At 40.5% G+C, this 24,630-nt stretch overlaps 1 protein-coding gene across 16 annotated transcripts in view; it reads left to right on the top strand.

Annotated features, from left to right (window-relative positions):
• The window catches only part of SOX5 (SRY-box transcription factor 5), an 838,708-nt gene that overhangs the window by 797,245 nt on the left and 16,833 nt on the right, over positions 1–24,630 (top strand). For 11 of the 16 annotated variants that reach the window (XM_048826912.2, XM_075121858.1, XM_075121862.1 and 8 more), the window contains 3 exons: positions 5,042–5,214; positions 21,726–21,834; positions 22,712–22,885. In XM_048826912.2, coding sequence (XP_048682869.1) covers positions 5,042–5,214; positions 21,726–21,834; positions 22,712–22,885 — 456 coding nt within the window. The remainder of the gene's footprint in view (positions 1–5,041; positions 5,215–21,725; positions 21,835–22,711; positions 22,886–24,630) is intronic. The other 5 variants (XM_048826858.2, XM_048826867.2, XM_048826947.2 and 2 more) reach the window with 3 other exon arrangements.

The following is a 24,630-nucleotide window of genomic DNA, read 5'->3' as shown; positions in this document are numbered from 1 at the left end:
CTACTGTATTACAGTGATTTCAGACATTCACCATTTAAAAGTATAAACAACTGATGAATAAGCTTTTAAACAAATCCCTAGGAGTTACATGTCTACATGTGCATACAGTTCCTTAGAAAATTACAGGTTTGATGCATAGTCCACTGAAAAGCTTTGTGCATTTAGCTTAATCTACCAGGAGTAATATTAATGGCTAACTAAAAAGTCACCAGGTACATTTCAAAACATACTTTACATTGTATCTTGAAAATAGTCAGGCTAGCTGCTTTTAGTATTGTTCTGTAATGTATTATTATTCCTCCCTCCCTCCAAAACTGCCTCTCTTGCGACCATTTAAACAATAAATGGTTCTGCTGTTATTGACACTTTATATTTCACAAGTGCTTTATATTAAAAGGGGGAGAGGGATGTGTGCCCCAACGTGCGTGCCATGTCCTTATGTGTAATGTATATGTATAAGTAACATGCAGACACACCCCATTGTAATGATAATCTTTTCCAATCTATTGTACAAAGTGATTGAAAATACAGTAGCACCTCAGAGTTACAAACACCAGAGTTACGAACTGACCAGTCAACTACACGCCTCATTTGGTACACAATCAAGCAGCAGCAGAGACCAAAAAAAAAAAGCAAATATAGTACAGTACTGTATTAAATGTAAACGACTAAAAAATAAAGGGAAAGCAGCATTTTTCTTCTGCATAGTAACATTTCAAAGCTGTAATAAGTCAATGTTCAATTGTAAGCTTTTGAAAGAACCGACCATAATGTTTTGTCCAGAGTATGAACATGTCAGAGTTACGAACAACCTCTATTCGTAACTCTGAGGTTCTACTGTAACTTGAATTGTGATTGCAGGATGGTGTAAATTAATCACTAACTTTTTGGGATTAGGTTGAGATCTTCCAGGGGGTCGGGGGAGGGGGCAGATTATCCTACAGTTGCTTATTGTGGGGTTTCTTGCACCTTCCTCTGAAGCAGCTAGTACTGGCCACTTTTGGAGACAGGATACTGGACTGAACGGACCATAGGTCTGCTCCAGTTTGGCTGTTCCTGTGATTTTTCCATTGCAATGCATTGAAACTATTTGAGACATCCATTCTGTCTCCCTATAAATGAACAAGTACTCCACCCCAAGTGCACTGTGCAGCATATTCCAGTTGCACATACACCACTAAGACCCATACTTCTGCCCCAACTTTAAAATCCCTATATGTGGGTCCCACAGTCTTCACTCAGTGTGCAGACTGATGGGAGTTATGATTACATGCACCAAATAGAGAACATACTTCTATGGCCAGGGTGAAAAGGGAAATTACTTTATCTGGCATGACATTCTATAGAACTCCATAAATGTTTCATAAATATCCTATTGTTAATTCATGACTTATTATGTATTATTCTTATTAGAACTACACTATTTAACTTGCTAGGTTAGTAATGTATTTGCATCTTTAATCTGTTTGGCCCTGCTGCTCTCTGTGTACAGTGGGCTGAGTTTTCATTTTTTTTCTCTTTAAAACCTTTGTCCTGAGGAGAGTGAACAGCAGCTCTAAGCATAGAGTTAAGAATCTGACCTGCCTCTGAGTGGCAGACGGTCTCTTGTTCTCCTCCTCCTCCACCCATGGTATTTTCCATGGATTTGAGATCCCTACAATTTACTTTACTCCTTTTAACAAAATGCAGATTTTGAAACACTGTACCTGTAATGAGTGATAATGTAATTGGATAACAGCTGTGAGGATGAATGGAGCTTTAAAGGTCACTCTTGTAAGAAGAATTAATGTGTTATACTATTAATAAACCATGGAAAACTGTGGAGCAAAAGATAACATACTTAAGTTATTGTTAATGACGTAGAGTTCACTGCTTTATATCTCCTAGCTACCAATACAGAAAGTGACTTTTTGAGGTTGCTAGCTGAACAGAATCATTGTGTGTACTGTACAAGATAAGCTGTCTTTAAATGCAGCACAAGAACTGGACAGACACAGGCTGCTCCTATCAAAAATCTGTCCTTTATGGAGGACTGGATGATTCAGAGGCTTGGTAATGGTATGTAGAGCCTTTTACTGCTAGGTAACTAGTTCACAGCCAGCCAAGGTTGTAGTAAGCAAAAGCCATTACCATGTATAAACTCTGTTGACCTTAACAAAATGAGTTGTTGAGCTCAGTCAAGCCCCTAGCAGAAGTTTGCACATGACATAAAACCACCATAATTGACAGCCTTGTTGTCACTTTAAGCAAAAAGACCAAGTATTGAATGGGCTAGGTAGACTGAACTATCTTCTTACTGTGAGAGGTAGGTTGCTCCAGCACAGGGCTGAAGCACACCAGTTGGGAACCTTGCAAGGCCTTAACCATGCTGTCTCTGATCTCTGGATAAAAAGAGGACTTTGGTCTCTAGGGCTGCCCATGAGAGGGAGGGCCTTCTGATCTAGGTGGGCTTAGGCCCACTGTCCTGGAATTCAGATAGGCTGGCACCTTTCCCCACCACTAAATTCACTTTAAAACCCCCTTTTAAAATCCATCCTTCAGACTGTTTGTTGTCACTGTGCTCACAATATTGTTCAGCTGAATCTGGTCAAGGGGAGCATGCACCTTTATATCAAAAATAATGTAGGGCACATAGCTGGTGAAATGGCACACATGGCATGTAGTCCTTTGGTTAGACCCATCCTCACTGCCTGTAAATCATGCTAAAACTTGAGGAGTCACACATGTCATGGCTTCACATATAACTTTAAATCCAGGCATTTCTTTTCAAAAGCAGGCATATGCCTACCTATTAAAAACAAAAACAAGTCCCCCCTTCCCCTCTCCCCGTTGTCTCCAACATCTAAATACTGGTTTGGCAATCCCTGTAACTAAGTGCATTTAGTATCTCTCCGTCAATAATTCACCATGTACCCTAAACAAAAATAATTTACATTCAACTTGCATTTATATTAATCTTTTCTCTGCATACCAGCATATTGGCAGCTATTGAAAAACATAAAGAGTGCTTGCTTTTATTCACTGACGTGTGCCAAATCTTCTCAAAGAGAGTGGTAGTCAGGAAAAAAAATGGTCTGGAGAAGGGCATGAATTCCAATTCTTAGGCAAATTCAGCTATAATACAAATTATAACTATTATAATATCTAATCAAGAGCACTGCTATTTTTAAATGTCACTGGGTTTTTGTTTGCTTTTATACAATTTATTCTGACCAAATGCAAACTTGATCAATAACAGATGCAAGGTGGGGAAAGAACCAAGCGACTTGTTAAGATGGGGACCCCCCCTCCCAAAAACCCCTATGATACCATTTAGGAGCTGTGGATTACATCCTTCCTAGCACTAGAAAAGCTGTCATTGCCCTAAAATCATTGAGCCAGGTCATTTGGTAAAAATAAGTTATGTGGATCAAATTAATTTTATGTAAAACTGCCAGTGTTTTCAGATACTTAACTGAAAGGTATTTGTTGATCTGCTCCCCCTACACTCAGACTATACAGAAACTTTTGCTTTCAATTCTCCAAAGGAGACCAGAATGCCAGGATCATTCTGTTATTATTTTGGGGTGGGGGGAGGGAAATGAGGGCACAGCAGTGAGGCACTGAACTAATCTGACATCAGCTTCTTCCACTGAAATGTTTTAAGCAACAAGACAATGTTCTATGTTTTTTGGCAATCAGTGGATCAGATAGAAGAGTCTAGCAATACAACAAGGATGTGTAATCTGACATGATTAGACAAGGCTCTTTAGGAACAGAACATTCATAATTGAGACAAAGAAAGAGTATTAATAACACTTTCCTAACACGGCAGTTAGCCATTTTATATTTCCTTTCTTTAATCTTAGTGTTTTTCAACAAATCATGGGATTTAATAGCGTGTTTTGGCAGATTAGAGGATTTATGGCCCAGATGTTTTTTGTTCTAAAAATGGATTAGGGTGTAAAGTTTGCTGGAATCCATGGAACATGTTGAGGCAAGCCGGTCATTTTGTGTGTGATTAGTGCTTGCCTTCTGTCTCACAGTCCCTCCATCTGTCACAATTCACCAATGGATCTGGTTAGATTTAGCCTCATGTCACAAACAGAAGTCCCTTTTCTGGGCAATTTCATATTGCAGATTCATTTTATGCCATTTTTATGCCCTAGTTAAAAGACAGAAAGAAGAGTGTGTGTGGAGGGGGGTGGGTGGGGAGGAATGATAGATACTAGCTTCTCCTATAATGTTTGAAAAATAGACTGGGGCTTGGAGTCTTCCATCAGTATTCCATCCTACAAATCATATGCAGATCATAATAAGTATAATCTACAGTACGCTAAAGGGAAAAAAATGACAAAGTATCACGTTTAAAATTAAATAGCATTAGCTGTGCTGGTGATGATTGTAACATTTTAAAATGAAATATTTCAGCCACTACTAGTGCTAAACCCTAGGCGGTGAATTCACAGCCAAATAGTGTAGACATCTGACCTAATATCAGCAACATGAATAGAGTGGGAACATAGGTCCATGTAGCTGTGGTTTCTTATACATTTCTGAATGACAGGTGGTGGTGGGGAGCATTCGGCAGCGGGAAGTTTCTTTTCCCAGCCGTTATGCGCTTTGTATCTATAGCAAACCACCGCCACCTGTGGTTTATTTTAATGTATTCACAAGTTTTAAGAAAGGGAAGGGAAAAAATGGTCTATTTTTAATAGTTTTGGATTGCTTGCATGATCAAGGCCTCCCACGTCCCCTATCAAGTTACATCCTGCTGTATACAAACCACAAGGCCAATCTCTGTAATGTTGGGTAAACACTGAAACTAATGGAATCAAGTATCAGTGATGCTATCGGTATTAATGTTTCTCATGGTTTATACCCAGGTGGCTCTATCATAACAACAGCTAATTTCCAAGCACAGACAGGTTTATGGGTCTGCTCATTGTCTCTGTCTCTTTCTCATTTAATTAAGCGCCCAAGGAAAGCACTGATGAGTTTCATTGACAAAAGCGAAAATGTTTTCTTGTAACTTTCCTTTCTTTCTTCCTTTCTTTTTAAGATATTCTTTCTTCTATCACGTCGTCAGGTTATTTAAATGACCACGATGCTGTCACCAAGGCAATCCAGGAGGCCCGACAGATGAAGGAGCAACTTCGGAGGGAGCAACAGGTGCTTGATGGGAAGGTGGCTGTTGTGAATAGTCTGGGTCTCAATAACTGCAGGACAGAAAAGGTCAGTTCCTGAGACTCCCTTTTCTGATAGTCACTTGGGTGATCATATTCTCCTCATGTTCAGGCATTACAGAGACACACACACATCTCCTTCTCCTTCTCCCTCTCTTTTCTTTTCCTCTCTTCCCTGCTCTGTCTCTCTCCTTCCTTTTAGAATATTTGCTTCTGTCAAAAAACAAATAAAAACAGCCCCACACAGACATGGAGACAGTAGAGCCTAAAACATAGTTAAAGTACTTATGAAAACTTTGGAGACCACTAATGCTCTGTTCCAGGCTGTCAATATGTATTATGACTAGGTGATCTTTGAAATATCTGGGTGTGAGTGAAAATCTTGCTTTATGGAAATGCTTACATGTTTTTGTGAGATGAGCTGGATTTGCAAATATGCAAGCTTCTTTAGGATCATAAGCTTTGCTGATACTCGGGCTCAGCTTCTGGATATTTAGCTTTATGAGGCTGTCATATATGATGTTTTGTGACCATTGCAACATAGCACTGTCAAGTCATGTTAGATGACTTAGCAAAACTGAAAAAACAGAGAATTGACAATACGAACTGTACCAAATACTTTCTAGAAGCACTAGAATTGAGGGGCCCTGCATTATTCTAATTTTGAACTGGCCTGCTAAGCTGTAATAAGCAAAATCGTCAACTAAGGTAATATTTTCCTCTCAGGGAACACTTGTATATATTGTATCTAGCACTGTCCTTTTGTCATGGGGGTTACAAGAGTCACAGGTTCCATGATTTCCTGCTTTTTTCAGGAAATGCCTGTGACTACTTTCTGGTGCCCTACCCCTTGCTGAAGGTGTGTGTAAGCCCATTGCTCCCTTCCTGGCCACGTTTACATTGACAGAATATCAATTATGACAGTTACGCTATCCAAGACAGAAATGTGCAAAAGTTGTTGGGTGCGTCACAAATCCATGTTTTTACAATATATTTTCCATGATTTTTTCCCAAATATTTCTCCAGACAAAACTGCTTTAATGCTACAAAATAATCAAGGTGAAATATTATTGCATTCGGTAAAAATGAAATTTTATTGGCTCTCCCAGTTCTGGTGGCTCTTTCATTCCAAGATCCCCATGTGACTCATTCAGATAGGCAGACAGATAGAATAAAAATGATCAGCTACTTAGCAATAACTTGAAAGTCAGTCATCCTGGGAAGCTTGTGAGTCAAACAATATTGTCCAGAACGAGCAGATTGCTAATTTGGATAGCTTTCCAGTTTCCCTGGTTTTTAGATGGAATTTGATCAATAAGCTGTGAGAAGCCAGCAGACCGGATAATGAATGTTAAATGTACATGCGAGTCTGTTCCTACTGTACTTTTTCACCAGCCTAGCATGGGTGTAAATGATGTAGAAATGGCTCCAATTTCATGCACTCTCCTGAGAGGAAGGGGGAGAAAAAAGAGGTCAGTGTAATAGGTGTCTGGCAGTACATAAAACCTCTTTTAGAAGAATAAGGGCATTGGGTATTGAAAGAGAGGGACAGAGCATGTTTATGGCATTTCATATAGAAGAGTAGTAGAAGGGAAGGGGGGAAAGTACAGTGTCAGCTATAAGGCGAAGTGATCACAAGCACAAAGGAATTTATATTCAAATATTTAAGCATTCTTGAAAGGATGCTTGGAGCAGAAATTCCTTTTCTGTGCTCCCCATGTAGAAATGACTTTAACACTCAGCCAGATGCTAATGCAAAGTGACTCAAGCTATTCCTCGCAAGCATAGCTAAATTGCCGTTATTTGTTAAGCGCATTGAATTCAGCTGTGGATACAGCAGTTGGTTGCATTCAGAAAGCATCTGTACCCTTTTTTTTTTTTAATCCTCCAAAGCAGAGACAACTCTACCTATCTCCCCCCCTCTCCTCCCCTGTGCTGGCTGGGAATTGTCAAGTGACAACCGACCAAATCCTTTTGGACAGGAAGCCTTCATCCTGAGTCCTATATACTTGCAAAGCAGGCCTTGTGGTTGGATCAGGGAGCCCATTAAAAGCACTTTGATGGTATGGAAATTCATCTTCATGAAGCACCCAGGCCCCTAAGCAGCATGCTGTTTAGCTGTGGTTACAGATCAGTCATTCACATCGGAGGGCAGTAATTGTGCTGACGGCTTGTACAGCAATGGAAGTACATAAAATAATCCCAGGCCCTCCACCATGGCACTGCAAGTTAATCTTCTTTAATACACAGATCAGCTGTTGTTCTAACACATGACTTTATGCCGGCTCTAGTGACTTTGCACAGCCTTTTGATTAAGTAACAGGAGTGGAGCCATCTGCATTCGCTTTATTCTCTTACTTTCCTATTGTTAGGCTCCTCCTTGCCCTTCTGTTTTCACTTCTCACCCTCACCACAAGCTCTGGGGTTTATTTTGCTCTCTAGTTCATGTTCCCTGTTTGCTTGGGTGTGCATGAGGGGAAGGTATTGCATTTGCGGGGTTGGGAGTTCAGGTTTTCTTTTCTAAAGTGGCAATAACTTTTTTGATACAATAGCTGCCAAACTTTATCAGGATTTCATTCTGAAGAAGACACAAAGGTTCGATCCAAATCTGAACTCTAGAAAAGTGCAGTGGTGTTTGGATCTGGATTGCTGGTTTGACCCATTATACTGATGGGGGGGGGGCTAGTTGTGAAATTCCCTTCGGAGCTGCAGGATCTCAGAGTTGACAGAGATTTATTTGTGGTGGGGTTTGGATTGACCCAGCAGAGAGAAAGGGAGGTGGCTGTGAAGTTTGGAAACCTAGCTGAATTTTCCATACATTCTGGGTCTTCTCATCTAATTATAGCCAGACAGGAAGTTCTGATCCAATTCAGGATCTGAACTTCTCCAAAGTTTGAGGGTGTTTGGATATAGGTTTTTGCTTAAAGCTTTTATCAAGACATCTCCCTGGCATTTGGGGAAAAAAAAAAAAAAAAAGGAAAGTATTGCCAGTTTCAGTTAAATTATATTCCTGAAATTTTTCTTTCCTTTTTCTTGGAAGAGAAAGAGAGAAACGTAGTGGGGAGGGAGAAACTGAGAATATCATAGATCGGTCTCTAAGGGTTGACATCAACAAGCTTAAGGGCAGGCCCAGTGATTTAAGAGGCAAACACACCAAACTGCCAGGCCTTTGGGTTTCCTGCTTTTGTCCCTTGCTCCCTGCAGAACAGGTGGGAACGGGATAGCTACAGAGGCATTGCAATGAACGCATTAATGATTGGTTAAGGTGCTTGCACACAAATGTACTGATACATAGCTGTGTATGCCATGTGCTGAATATGATGATCCTGAATCACTTCATTCTCGCTGGAATGTTGCTAATCTTTATGGGCCAGGCACACCGTGCCATGGTGGGGTCCAGAGATTGAGTCCCTTCTTCCCCAGTGTTGGTGGTATAAGTATGGAGCTAAAAAAGGGCTGGTTGAGGCTTTTTATTGCACGAATAGTAATCCCACCCACCAATGCCTGGGTCTGCATTTCTGAATGGCCCAAAGTCATGAGTACTGTTAAGGATCTGTCTGCTGGGTGTGGCTGGAAAGGAACAGGGGCAGGCAATCCTCTTTTATGAATGCTCATCTTAAAGCCTCAGAGGCTGTTTTCCATACATTCACATGACCCAGTGGCTAGGTTTCATGTTCCCAGCTGGGATGGGTCTTTGTAGATGGGCAGTGCTCTCAACTGTAAGGCAGGAGTCAGACAGAGAGAAATTGTGTAGGATTGGAGAGGCATTATGCTAGAGGAGGCATAAGCAGGAAAAGAGATTGAAAAGTGACTAGGATTTTTGGATGCCTTGATTTGTGGCACCCAACACTTTATGGGTACTTTAATTTCAGAGGGTTTTAGTAAAATCTACATCATGAATGTAGATTTTACTGAAATGTATTTTAATTGGGAATGCAATAAAATATATTTTTAAAATTCTTTTCTTGGAAATGCTTCAAGATAAATCAGAAGTGTGTATGTGTGTGTTTTTCTGGTTTCTTGGAAACCCAGGAACATAGTTTTATTTATAATTGTGATCTACAGTTAATTATAGCTTGTTACTTACTCTACATAAACAATATTACCTTTTATACATGTAGCTCAAACAGTGCAGATTTTCATCCAGACCAAACACTGCAGTGGGCAGCATCAGAAAGTGGACTATGATCTACTTATTCAGCCCAAAACCTCACATTCTTCTACACATTGAGGGTACACAACCACAGGTACTGGCATGTGTGTGCATGCATACAAACGCACAATGCACTCATATACAAATACACAACACGTGTGTGCATACAACAGATGTGTATGCTCCACCAGAAAAAGCTAGCCAGAAATTTGTATATACACTCAGAACCTATAAACAAGTAAACACACATTACATACTCACATATCTGTAAACACACACAGGTGTGCATGGAAACAGCTCCACAAATACACATTCATATGTGTTCAGGTATGCTCCATTAAATAGACATACTAATGCTGTGCACACCTATAAATACGCAAGCAGCGCTCGTGCGCACACCCACACTAACCAACCGTAAGTGTTTCTTAACCTATGATACCAGTTCCCTCACTTATTGCTGAGAGTACATCCCTCTTCTAAAAGGCTTTGACATGTACTTGTCTGCTGGGTTGTAACTAAAGAGCTATTTGTAACAATATTTATTCCAGCATTGTAAGCAGAAGCCTGTTTTATTGCTCATGCTTTTGGAACAGTAGGTCCAGGATGCCTTTCCTCTCATTTCCACCCACCCCATCTCCCATCATCCTCCTCACTCCCTTCCTCCACCCCCACCCCCCCACCCTCTCTTCCCTTTAACAGAGTGCCAAACATGAAATGACAGTGACCAATGTTGACTTAATGTGGATGTTTAATAATGAAAAACGTGTGTCAGTTCCAGTGTTAGTTACAAATGGCACTAAGTGTATCGGGTGGCAGCCCTGTAATAATTTTACATCCATCATTCTTTCCTGATGCCTCACTGCTTGCCTGATGGATAGGACCAGCAGAGTTAACTCTTAAGGAACTGCAGTGGTCTGCTGAGCTGAAGTGAATCCAGCCTACCCTTTCCCCTAAGGGGAGGGGAGGAAGTGCATTATTGTGAATCCTGAGCTACCAGATGCTGCTCTTTGAGAAATAGAAAACTGGAGCTCACTTCACTGAAGGCATGGGGAAAAGCTGCTATAAAATGGGATTTTAATTTTTTTTCAGTTGAGTTTTTGATTTAAATAATGTATTGTTCTTCCTAAAGGCTAAATTGGAGCTGGAGTTCCCAAAGGGGGGGCAGATCCAAAGCACACGGAAGCCAGTGAGAGTTTTTCCATTGACCTGAAAGGGCTTTGGATAGGGCCCATAGTGAGCAGGCTGTGAATATAGAAAAGCAAGGGAAGGCAGGAATTGGGGGCAGTTAAATTGTTCTTGTTTTCTAAGCTGAAGGAAACCACTGGAAATTAATCAGAGGTACAGCGCTTCCATTCTGTACCAAAGTGCTCTGCAAAAGTTAAATCCTGCTCATTTTAATGGCCCATGTAGTATTTTGCTGGAAAAATAGTGTAGCATTTCTTCTGGCTAGCAAAGGCTTTACTGCGCAGACACGTTATATACATTTATACATCAAACTCAGTGTACGTGTAATATATGTGTCCTGTAATTTGTAGTCCTCTCTATTTCTCATTGCTTGGAAGACACTAGAAAAGATTAATAGTATAATATTTTTGTTCTGTTCTCAGAGTGCAGAGAGAGATGTCTATTTATAATTTTTATACTATGTGGGGACGAAGGGCTTTTTTGTGACAACGGACTGTTAGAGACTCCAAATCACCCTCCAACACAGAAGCTAACATGTGGTCCCTGGTTTTTCCTATCCATCCTGCACACCCAGAAAAACCTTCTTAATTCTGTTTTGCTGAGATTCTTTGCCAGTGGAAATTTCTTGAATGCAGGGTAAGGTGGAAGGGATTGCAATCCTCTTTGTTAATGCTATCAACGGAGAGCAACCAGTTTTCGGAGAGCACGACAACAAGGCAAGCAGGTATTATGTCATCGCCCATCCATCACTCTGTATGTCAGCCTTTCAATAAGTCCAATCAACAATCTCAACAGGATCATTCACAGTAAAGGGGCAATTTATTCAGAAAGCTTCTGAATCTAGTGTCTTAAGACCCCTGAAGCATCTTTATTATTTTTTAATTGAATTAAAATACATTTTAATATATTTAAAATACATTGCACAAACTGCAAAGATCAGGTTGTTTTTGCCCAGCATTGCTAACTAAGCATTAAACATTTTGATTTGTTTGAGCTTAAAGTTTAGTCCATTTTTTCCCATTTGCTTCTTGAGGTTTGCGTATATTTACAGCCTCTGCAGTTAATAGCCACATGCCTTATTTTCACAGATGGCCAGTGGAAGACTTCTTTCCTTCTTCTTCTCTCTCTCTTTTTAATAGAGTCTGCTTTTGGTTTTGCTACATTTGTCACAGTGCCACTACTTTCAGCTAGTGAGTGCCCACGCATGATTATGGGATGAGGTTTTTGTCAAACTTTACGTGGATTCCTCCTTTTCATTTTAAAGCAAACTTTTTGTTGGTTTGGTTTTTTTCATCCCTGCTCAAAGCTCATATATGTATATAAAGGGGAAATAGTGTGTTTTTCGGATACGTCATTATGGTGGGGAGGCATGGGCAGGGTTAGCTAATAAAAATGAGCGACGCACCAGGGAGGGATGAATTTTGCCCACAGATGTGCGTGTGCAATTCCCATTGAGATCAGTAGGAACAGCACACAAACATGTGAGGGAAGAACCCTGGGTCCTATAGTGATGCCAAAGTCTGAATGGGCATGTAGCCTGGATTCTTTGTTCACTCCTTGGAGTAATCACCCTTCCTAATCGAGTTCAAGAGAACATTTGCAGCGTAGCATGGGGAAGCTGCACCTGAAGCTACCTGTACCATACTCAGCATTACTAACCCGACTTTCAAAACACATGAGTCAGTCCCTCTCCCCATCTCAAAATCAAGGCTTAAAAAAAGCATGAGTTTTGTTTTGTTTTTTAATTTGCCTTGCAGTTTCTGAGCCTCTCAGGGTCACGATTTTAAACTCTTCTCTACCACCATGAAGGCTGGAAACCTTTTTTATTTATTTTTTTAATTAAAACTTAGATTCTCACAAAATGATAGCACCAGGAGCTGGAGCTTTAAGTAAAACATCAGCTATGGTCACAATAAAATCATGGCCAGAGTAAGCAGAACCTGGGCTTCGTTCTCCTCTAACTCTCAATTGTGTAAATTGGGAGTACACCCACTAAAATCAAAGAAGTTAAACTGGTGTTAGTGAGAGGATGACCAGGCCCTTTAGTCTGGACTGCCAGGCTTTTGCCAGTGCTAAAATGCATGTATTCATTTATTTGAATTACAAACAGCCTCTGGCATCTTGGTGTGTGTAGAACTCCGCTCTTTGTTGGAATGAGCACGATGTTGATCCTGGTGAGTAAACAAGTCAGGCATAAGTACAGTTTGGAAAATCTGGCAGTTTTCTACTCAGGAGATAGTCTAGATGGAAAATGTGTGAATTTCTTTATTAGGGCAGAGAACATTGCTGAAATGTTAGGCAGCGGCTTAGCAGCTTTCACAGCTAGGAAAAAAATTGGAAGAAAATAGTATATACATATGTAATGCTTTTAAGTAATTGAGTCACTCATTGTTTAGTAAACAATTACCAGCAAAGTGGAGTCCGCTTTCTTAACTTTCTGTTTATGTGATGCAGGCCCTCCCTCTCCGGATATCCTGTATGGGCTGTGATTTCCACCTCACTTCATTTTTGGTGTCCCACACCTTTTCTCTGATTAACCCTTCATTGTCGTCATAGACCAAATGTTATGGCACTTTCTCTTCTGCTGGGAGGAATGCTAATACTTTGTGTTTATATTCCATTTTTCACCCATAGATCTTAAAGCATTTTACAAAGGTGGGTATCTTTATCTCCATTTTACAGATGGAGAAATTGAGGCACAGAGAGGTTGTGTGACTTTCCAAAGCATGTCAGCTGTGAAGTCAGGAATAGAAACCAGGTTCCCTGACTTCCAACCTAGTCTCAGTTCAGTAGATCACTGCTGTGTTCGGTTGAGAATCAGTCTGGAATCAACATGGCAAAACCTTTTGTAGAAAGGAAACAGCTGCCTACACTCCTTTTCCTACCTCTCCTCCACCCCTTCTCTGAGAAAAGGGGCTTCCACTTTTTTTTTGAAGTCTTGACTGTTAACTTACAGAGGTCACCACCAAAATACATACCGGACCGCTAAGCCCTCTTGAACTTTGCAAAGATAATTCCCTGTTCCTTTAGATTTTCTGCTTTCGACCGTCTTTAAAATAGTGTGCTTTAGGCAAAATATTTTCTAAACAGCACCTTATTTGTTGAGGAAGTTTAAGTTTGTGGAATGAAACAGTAATAAATACACTGGGGGCCTGATCCAGAGGCCATTGAAATCAATGGGAGTCTTTCCATTCACTTCAAAGGTCTCTAAGTCAGGCACGGTGTGAATTCAGTGCTTGTGAAAGGTGCTGTATGGCAGCTCTGGAAATTGAAGGCTTATATCCACAAACAAGTGCAGCACAGGAAGTAAACATGCATACTCCATTCCACTAATGCCCATTAGTTCAATCTGGAGTCCAGCTCTGAGGATGAGAGACTAGTTAAGACTTTGCACAGTCAATTCAGAGCATCTCTGTTTTATAATCAGGACAACTTTTTCCTAGAACAGCTGCTAGGACACCTGTTTACCGAGACCACCAAGGCATTTCATATATGTCACTAAACAGCTTTCAGTCACTTTTGAACCAAGAGTTCAAACGATTGGGTTTGAACAGCGAACCAGCAGTCGAAGGGTTTGTACCCACTTCCCAAATCATCCAGTCCCAGTTGAGACTGGAATTGAAGAGTTTTAAAACAAGTACCATAAAATCAGAAAGGCCCCTCAAATGAGGAGTGTTGTTTTATTTCTTTTAATTCTACTTTTAGATTTGGTGAGTGGATTATTATTCCATAGACAAGAAAGAGATCTCAAATAAGTAAGAGTGAAAGAGCTGAGGGGGTGGTGAATGCGTTGTTTCTTCATATTTAACTTCGATGCAGCAACAACAACAAAATCCCCAACTGATAAATTGTTATGACATTATAAATAATCTTTCATCTTCTTTGGTGGTCCATAGAGTTTATATAATTGGAAGGTTAAAACCCTTCTTTGTTGTTTCTTCCCTTTTCATTAGTACAGTAGAAGACTATAAAATAGTGCAGCCAGAAGGGGTTTAACAATTATTAAGTCAACATTTGAAAGTCTCACTCTATTTTATCATTTTATGCATGTGCTTTTAATGAGTTTTATAGCCCTACATGCAGGGTCCATTGTAATAGTTGATCTGTAGCTGATCTTATTATATTTTATTTTGCTTTTCCTGATAACACATGTCACCAGCACGAATCTCAGTTTCACAATCACAGAGGAAGTATGGTCTTGTGGTCATGGCACTGGATTGGGATTCAGGAGATCTGAGTCCAAATCCTGGTACCACCACACACTTCCTGTGTGACCTTGGGCAAGTCACTTAACTTCTCTGTCTTGGGTTCCTATCTGTAAAACAGGGATATAAATACTTCCCTACTCCACAAGGGTGTTGTGAGGATGAACTCATTAATGTGTGAGAGATATTATGATAAGCAACTTAGAAAAACCCCTTCCCAAAAACACAGAATCAAATTCACTCTTGGAGTAAGAATGCAAAAGTCATTCCCTTATGTCACCAGTGGGCTTACCCCATAGTATTTAAAATGGGAAATCTTCTGCCTGCATCTGGATATAAATAAAAACAACATCTACATGTATTTGGTGTGTTCTAGGAGGTAAAATACAGAACTAAGGGCCTGACCCTTCAGTTCAGTGCATACAAGCTCCCAGGTTCTATTCCCATCTCTGCTTCTGTATTCCGTGAGAGCTAGTCTACACCAGAAGCGCTACATCAGCACAGCTGCACTGATGCAGCTGTGTCGCTGTAGCACGTCTGGTGAAGATACTCTATTCTGACGGGAGAGAGCTCTCCTGTCAGCATGATAAATCCGTTATACTCCCCTAGCTCACTGGGGAGGGGTAAGATTCCATTAAGAACTTTGGATGAAAGGCAATGTAGAAATGCAAATTATTACGAAGCTTATTACTTCAGTGGACTCAGGACCTCCACTTGGGATTTTGTGACTGAGAAAAGGTTAGTTTAAAAATCTCTCACTTATGTCTGATAATGGGATAGGACTCATTCTTTATATGGGCTAGAAAAAATATTTTAAGTTGGCTTCTCAGAGGACAACTAAGATCTCCAGTGTGGTTATCCAGCCAGAGAATGTTTTTCTGTAGCCAAGCTGAAAGGAACTTATATTGCAAGGCCCTCTTGCATGGACTAGTGCCTAATCTGATCTGATCGGCACTTAAAAACTCCTATGTGCGCTGATGGAGTGGTATATGTGAAGCTATTAATAACTGTGGTATACTGAGTGGAGTCTTTGTGCTCACCACTATACAACAGGGTGCCTTGGGCTCTACCTTGGAACCTTACAATCAAAGGCTGGTTTGAAAACTAGCCTCTCACCTCAGTTTTTTCTGGTAAATGTTGCCATCCAGCAGATTTGTTCCATATTGGCCTTTAGGAATTAGCCACGTGTTTTCGTCCCTTAGTGCAGTATGTGGCACAACTGGGTGACCAGAATCAGAGGGGCACCTAACAAAGTATCAGGGCATGCAACCTGTCCATTTCTTCTGCTCAATACTGTATATAGGGAACTTAAGACAGAGGGCCATTTGCTCAGTCAATGCACTCGGGATTTTAAAGTGCAAGATCTGACAAGCAAGATATCAAAATTTCATTGATAAAGACCAAGTTTGTGGTTCATCCAGGCTGCTGGACAAAAGGATTTTGCTTAGTCTGGTCCTGTCAGTTCACTTGGAATAAGAAGAACATGAACTTGATAGCTGTGTCTGACACTCTAGAGTGGCTGCATCCCTATGAGCACAAAAAATGTATGCATATCAAACCTGAATGAAAATATTCATATCAAGGAAAATGGGTATAGGTGGAGGGGGAATTGAATACAGAAGAGTGGACAGCTTCAGTAAAACGTTTAACCTTGAATTACACAATTTGAGAAAGGCTTTTGGCAAAAGACAACCTTAACAGAGGTCAGCATACTCTAAGTGTTTGCCAAGTACCCTGGCCAAATGAATGTCTCAATGGGGAGATCTGTCACCATGGGCCCAGCATTCACATTGCCCTACTGAATTATGGAGTAATTCAAGAATGGAAGCATGCACATAATCTCAGATGCATGTTCAGCATTCTTACCGGAGCCAAAATGAGGTGGGGGAAGGGAAAAGGGTGATTAGGGGAATATATCAGAGCGTCTTCATTTTCCAAATCTTCCAAGGTTTTGATTCACAACTGTGAAGCAGTAGGAGGAATTCTGGCAAAGGTCATCTGTCTGTTCAACAGATGTTTTGACTCCTCCTGCTTTGTTTCTTATATAAGACAGAGAGAGAGAGAGATGGCAATCAAGTTCTTGTCATTTTTAGATCAGTGTTTTGTTAAGTTATGACAGCTATCCATGACAGAGAGCCAAGTAACTTTTGCAGCTGACCATGTAACTGAGTCTGACTTGTGATGCTTAGTCATTTTATTTGGTTCGGGACACTGTGTGTGTACATATTCTTTTCTTTCTTTCTTTTAAAAAATATAATTAGAACATTGCTTGGAGGCCTGCCACTGACTCTCCAACAGATTACTTTCTTTGGTTATAATGCCTTAAAAAACTTCTCATCTGTTTGTGGCTATTAACTCTTCCTGATTAGCTGTACTCTGTAGGACCAGTTAAGCCAATTTGGAAGTATTTTCTCATGTGTATTTTTCTGATTTTGTCTGTCACTTTTATAGTTCTCTGGCCCTCTTGAGTGGGGCTATTTGCAGGATTGCTCCTTACAATGTATTTTCTACTGCTTTGTCTATTATGCTTTTAAATGACCCAAGCAGTGGGGCTTTATTGCTCCCACAGTGACACTATGTTACAATCTAATTGAACTGACCATTAGGATAGTTTCCCTCAATCTCTGACTAATTTTGTCACAGAATCACAGATGTTACAAATGGAAAAAAATCTATGAGCTCCTCTAGGGCCTGATCCAAATTCCACTGAAGTCAAAAGAAAGATTCAGAGGGGGCTGGCTCAAGCCCCTAATCCAACATTGGGCCAGGGCAGGGTTTTTCCCTACTGTATATTTTCATGTGACTTGGACGCTCATTTTAAATGACTCTTTTTCAAGTAGCCCTTGTATCACGTCTGTGGGTCTGGGCGAGTTCTACGAATCCCAACAACAGATCTGGTATTACCTGATCCAGGTTGTAACAGATGACATTCACTCACTGCTCATATCAGTGGTTTTCAACCTTTTTTCATTTGCAGACACCCTAAAAAAAATTTCAAATGGAGGTGTGGAACCCTTTGGAAAACTTAGACGTAATCTGTGGACCCCCAGGGGTCTGTGGGCCACAGGTTGAAAACCACTGGCTTATCGTGGATGGTATTTGCTACTTGAAGTATTTTAGGGAATATCAATCTATTTCCTTCAAAAATCTTTCAGGACATCATGAGAATGAAACTCCCTTCCTCCCCCCAAAAAGCTATGATATAATTGCTAAAATGAGTTCAGGGCCGAGCTCAATGCAAAGTGCGCTGATGTATCATTTCTTTCTGACCTTCAGTGGCAAGTAACAACTGCGCTCATCCCTGTGCTACTGAGCCCATCATTTGTAGCACCTGGCAGCCTTCGTATCATTTATTATGTACTTACACAACTACTGCGGTGATAGGGAGCAGTGGGAGTTTTAAGTACTCGTAACTGGCTACCAAATTACGATAACTATGATTAATGGATCCTTTTTATGTGTGAACTTGAAACCACTGTGTATCCCTATTTGGAGTCACTAAATAGATTTTATGAGATGAGGGTGGATTGGCATTATCAGCATGTTACAGTTAATTTGTGGGGGGAGGAGAGCCCTTGTTCCATTGTTGCTTGTATGTGGCCATTAGTATTTTCAACTTGCACTGAAATATCATCTGAGAAAGGTAAGAGAGAGGGTTCCAGCTAATGAGATACTGCTACTCACCTAGTGTAACCCCCTTCGGTAAAACAATAAGGGATCATTGTGTTTAGCTGTGCTTTTCACGTCTGGAGCTCGTTTCTAGTAATCATCATTTTGTGTTACACGTGTTTGTTTTATGCTTTTTTTTTTTGTTTTTATGTCAGGTTTGGAGGAAAACTGCTGCAGCTCGTTTAGTGGTTAGACTGCATGACTGGAAGTCAGAACATGACCCCTGTGCCTAGGATTTTATAAAAGTGCCTATCACTACAGTATCTTTGTACTTGTGTTCTGTCCTCAAGTCTACCACTTTTCCTCGTTTACTGCATGACCTTGGGAGGGAGAGTTTCTGTGCCCAATTTACACATCTGTTGCATGAGTAAAATAGTGCCCACTTCACACACAGCACTGAGTTTTAATGAGACTTTCAAAAGTGCTTTGAGAGCATTTACATGAAATGTGCTATTCAGGTACCACATCTTATTATGAATCCTACATCATGACTTTCATTCCCCACCTTCTGTCGTGCCCCAGTAGGTGTTTTGCCTGTGTAAGGACTGCAGGATTTAGCCTCTCCCTCCAGTTCGCCAAGATATTAATTGATTATTTTCCTCTTTATTTGGATAATCATTGTTCCCACACTGGGTGGCTTCTGGATTTTTCTTTGAAATAACTGTGTTTCCTTGCTTCGGTAGCTGCTAGTTGTTACTGAAGTGTAACAGCTGTACCCTTTTTGACTTACAGGCTGCTCTGATATATTGTAATTAAAGATAAATAACACATTCCCTCTCTCCCCCTCCTCAGCCCCCATATGCCATCCTCTCCCTTTCCCTGCTCTTGGACTGACTGATGGCTAACGTAAGCCATGGCACAAAGGGACATGACAAAAACGCAGCGTACTTTTTGACATCATCTGTTTCAGAGTGACATCCTGTGAGAATTAGCTCGACTTCCACTTTATAGTTACTAATTGAATTATTTTATTATACTGTATGTTTTAGTAGCAGCAGGTTAGGGATTGTCTTGATGCTGAAATGTAGTCTGGACTTCCCTCTGATCACTTGTACCTTTGAGCCTTCTGGTGAGTCAGCTCAAAGCCACGTGGCTGAACAGTACAGCTCAAGAACTCGGCATTCTTCTGTCGTTCCTTTCTGTCCTCCGATGACCATTTTTCCTCTCTCACACGTCATCTAATGTGACTGAACCTCAAAATGCCAGACTCTTTGCAAGATGGACAGATGGACTTGTTAAGTCAAACCGTGATAACAACCTATACCCAGTGTGTGCTTTGTAAATTGCACAGCAGAATATTCCATGACTGTAAGACTGAATCAAATCATGTTGGTAGAATGTGGTTCTGAATGTAACTGCCCCCAACTTTAAGAGCTGCATTTACTACATAAAGAAGAGCTGTTGAGTCAGTGGTCTTTGCGCTCTCAGCTCTGTTTCTCTAAGAGGTTAAAATATGATTCAGGAAAAAACATGTTTTAGTCTAAAAAAGAATTTTAAATATCCCATCATATACCCAAATATCAGAAGACAGTGGAGGTTTTTGATACTTTAGGCTGACAGTGATTTTTTTTTTAAATGGCCTCTGCCTTAAATAGGTTTGGACTATATCATTATGGTCTCAGGAAGTTGAGGGTAAATTGTTTCTTGAGAAAACCATTGACTTGCATTATAGATATGAGATCCATTGCAGGGGGAAACAAAGTAAACTTATTACTGATTTTCTTTCTGAATACTCTCACATTGTGTTGGAAATGAGTGATGGGCTAACTTAAGTAGTGTAAGTAGTTTGGTTCAGTTATACACCTGAAAAGCTTGGGTGATTATTTGAAGCTTCTCCAAACTAACTGAATCTGATGTGGCTGGAAATGTCACAAACACTTTCTCGCTTGTGCTAGGCTGGCCCTGCTGTTTCTAGTTGGATTGAAAATACCACAAGAACAGTTTGTCTTGCATTGTTTTGGCAGTAATGCATCCAGGTGCAGCCAGAACCCAGAAGTGCAGAGGTAGGCCAAGATAGAAGACACTGGGGTGGGATAGGGAGTTAACACAATATTACAGAAAACTTTGGGGTGTTCAAAGCAGAAGTGTGGTCTAAGGTTCATCTCTAAATTTTAAGAAAAGCCTTGTCAAATACAAGCTACATTAGTTTAAATCTTTGGTTGAACCCCAGATCAAATGTATGGATCACCTCTCCATTTGTTTTTTTTTTTCTTTCCTGCTTTCTTCTACAATATGACGAATTATCAGGCTACATATAATCATTCTAGGGTCCCAGATTGCCAGGTGATCTGATGTTGTTTTTTAGTTTTGTTGAAATCTGACAGTCATCAAGAAAGGAACATATATCAAACAGAGTGGTAAATTTTCCTTCAGGAAAAAGCTCAAAAGGATTTTTTCAACCAGAGTCACTTATAATTTGACACCATAACATTTTGTTAGCTTTGCAAATGGAAAACTGTCTACATTTTGAAAATATGGTATTGTTTTCCAGAAAGATTTATTCTTACACAAATTAATGCCAGAAAAATAGCATATTTATGCAGAACATACCTTAGTACAAACAACAGATAGATGGAAAATGGAACTCCTTTGCATTGGTAGATTTAAGCAATTCAAAAAGAGGAAGGGATGTATTGAATAGGATGTTGGAATTATCTGCCTTGGGATATAGTGCTGGCAGGATCTTTAGATATTGTAGCCTGATCGATTTTTTTAATTGGCAGCATATACTGTCTTGCTGCAATCCAGGGATCCCGTTTCTTCCATGTCATAGATAGTTGTGACAGGGATGGGGCAGAGCATTCTAGATGAGAACACCAACCACTGCCCAAAACTCAGATTGAGTCGAAACTGAACCTTTCCTGGGACATGAAAAAGTTTAGTATTTGCTTCCATAGATTGCTTCCAAAAATACTAATAAAAACAATTAAGAGAAATGTTGTATGTCTCTGCATTTTGAATTTAGGCTGGGAGGAAAAATGGAGCTTCAGATATACTGCAAGAAAGCCTGCACCTTCTCGATTTCCAAACCAGTTTTGACGACTCAGGGGTGTAGCAAGGTCAAATATGCACCGTGCATCCAAAGTTTTGGGTGCTTAACTGAACCAAATTTTACAGCCTTACAAGGTTTACTCATCACTATCCCTAATCAGCCAAATTTTAAAATGGAATAGTAGACTCTTAAATCATATCCATCCCAGAAAAAAATATATGTGTGTGTGTTTTTAAAGACTTTGCCCAATAAACTTCTCAGGTTTATTATTCCCCTTCCCTCCCAATTCTTCTAAATTACCTATGAACTTTGCAATTGGATTTCCTGATCCAAGTCCAGTCATCTTCTCCATACAGGACAAAACAACACTGGATAGCCTGACTCAACAGCTGGCAGTAAAACAGAATGAAGACGGGAAGTTTAGCCATGCTATGATGGATTTCAACATGAGCGGGGATTCTGACGGTCAGTAGGAATTGCTTATCCTTATTTCTAGTTATGTATGTGCAGAAGAACACAAACTCCGTTTTGGGGGATGGAAGTGAAGGGCTGGGATAAAGCGGGGAGTGGCCACTAACCAAGGCAGGAGAAATTATTCATACTGTGGTGTTTTAGGTCCATGGGCAATTTTATCGTTCTGTGTCATGCATTCCATTTGTCAAGGCTGGACCAAGAACACATTTATGATTGTCAAAATAAAGAAAAGGAAATAATTAGATGTTGGATAACTGAGATCACACAGATTACAGAGCTGATCATCTATAGATGATGCATACGCTAGGTCTGTGGGAGCTTGTTTGGATTTGATGAAGCAAGCTTAATGCTGTTTTCTATCTCTGCTATTGCTTTTTTATTGTGGAGATGTAAGCACAAGCAGAGGCAGCTGTGCAAGTGTTCATTTGCTAGTTAGAGACTTGCTTAAAAAAGGCCCACCTGATGTTGCCATATATTAACACCCTTCTCATCACAAAGGAGGTTGGAAACAAGTAATGCAATACATTCAACATATTGTAAATGAGAGAAAAAACAAATAAACCTGCATTCATAAAAGTTGTTTTTTAGGTTATTAAGCAGTAAAAGAACGTTAAAAGAGCTTTACATTTTTTGACTGCAAAAATGAATGTGGCTCTTCATCAGATCAGATTTATACCATATCCTACTGTACTTTACCAATATAATTATAAACTAGACACAAGAAAAAAGAATATGATACACCTGAATGAGCCAAGGAGAAGAAAAAGCATGGTGAATGCAGTTTAAACATATGTTTATTGAATGTGCCCTATGTGATGAAGGTTACGCAAAGCACAAATTGGGTATGATTTTTTTCCCCTCTTTTTAGGAAGTGCAGGTGTCTCAGAATCTAGAATTTATCGGGAATCCAGAGGGCGTGGAAGTAATGAACCTCATATCAAGCGTCCAATGAATGCCTTCATGGTGTGGGCTAAAGATGAGCGAAGGAAGATCCTTCAAGCCTTCCCTGACATGCACAACTCCAACATTAGCAAGATACTGGGTAAGGCAATTAACAGAGCACTGTATTTTCTGTAGCACAACTCCTTGGTTTTGACTGAATATTTTAAAGAGATTTTAGGGCCTGACTGATAGTTCCTAGACCCTCTGCGTACCCACATTGTAGTTATGGCAAGGACAACAGCAATACAAGGTTCACCATGCTGCCTGACAGTATGCATCAGCCATGAACTGGAGAGCCCATTCAGCTTGGCAGTCGTGGTGGTGTTTTTGGTGTGAAGACACTGGCCTTCCGGGAACTAGACAGAACACCAGCTCATTCCCACGAGCCACTGAATAATCATGAGATGACTTTTTGTTAAATTTTTTGATGTCAGCTTTTGTTTACTGACTCTTATTTATCTATTTTTTTTTATGAGGCTGCCCACCATAGTATCTGATTCATAACCTAGTGTGCTGTGTTCAAATAAATGATCTAAAGATGAAAGATCCTGTATCCTAAAATATGTCTCTTTTTAAAAAAACTGGTAGGTAGTATGATATTTCGGTCATATTACCCATCTCTCTAATGCGTGATCCATACACCAAGGATATTCTGAGAAGATTCACTTAATCAGAGAAGAAACATCAGAACGTATGTGTATATCCCTATCCACTCTCTGTATCCCACACAATACATATTTGCCACGGATATCAGCTAGTAAATCCCATGCACCAGTCTTCCGACCCTTCTATACTTACTTAAACACTTAGGGCAAATTCTCCCCTACATTAGACCCCTGGGACACTTTGAAGAGTAGAAAGGGAATAACTGAAGACTGAATTTGGCTCATAGGGCTAGATTCACAAAGGAACATAGGCATGGGGAGGCTGAGTGTTGCCATGCCTAACTTTTGGGTGCCTAGAAAATCACTGGGATCCTCAAAGCCTGAGTAGGCACCCAGGCTCTCTATTCAGTGAATGGAGACAGCTGGGTGCCTTAGAATGACATTCACAGAAGTCGGCAGGCTAGGCAGCTATTTGCATAAACTAGCCAATGGCAGATGCGAAGCCGAGGCTAAAACCTGCTCCTTTTTCAGAGAGGTGCCTAAGTCCAGGCTCCAGGGAGTTGCCTCCCTCTGCTTGGGATTCTTGGCTGCAGCCCCTCTCTTAGCCACTGTGGTGGTGGCAGAGGTAGATGAGCTTCCTCATAACTTTTAGCCCAATGGCTAGGGTACTCACCTGCAATGTGGGAGATGCCCAGTTCAAGTCCCAGCTCTGCCTGAAGTGGAGAAAGGATTTGAACTAGTATCTGACACCTTTTAGGTGCATGTTCTAACCACTAGGCTATGGGATAGCCTGAGGTTGGGTTTCCTCAATCTCTCCTCTTGATGCTGTTCCATTGTGGCTACATAACGAAAGAATCATTGTGCTAGAGAGAGAGAACAAACATGAGCAAGCAGGAGACTAACTCTGTCGCCTTGTGCTTAAAGTACTTACCTGGGAGGTGGGAGACCCAGGATCCAGTGAGTCTTTAAAATTACTTATCCACAGTGCAACAGCTGAACCTGAGGGAGCCTCGCATTGGAATACCCCACAGCCCAGTGGTTAGGGCATTCACCTCAGAGGTAGCAAACGCCACCTCAAATCCTTTCTACCTCTCAGGTGGAGGGCAGACTTGAACTGGACGTCTCCCATGTGAATACCTAAAAACTAGGCTATAAGCTAGGTCCTCCTTCTCTTGCCATTTTATGTAAGCTTGCCTATAGGTGCTCAATCTGACAAGCAAGGTCTGAGGCCACTTATCAA

This window comes from Caretta caretta, chromosome 1, assembly GCF_965140235.1.
Source record: "Caretta caretta isolate rCarCar2 chromosome 1, rCarCar1.hap1, whole genome shotgun sequence".
In the NCBI taxonomy this organism is placed as follows: Eukaryota; Metazoa; Chordata; order Testudines; family Cheloniidae; genus Caretta; species Caretta caretta.
The sequence above is the reverse complement of the archived record's forward strand: the minus strand, read 5'-3'. Positions and strand labels throughout refer to the sequence as shown.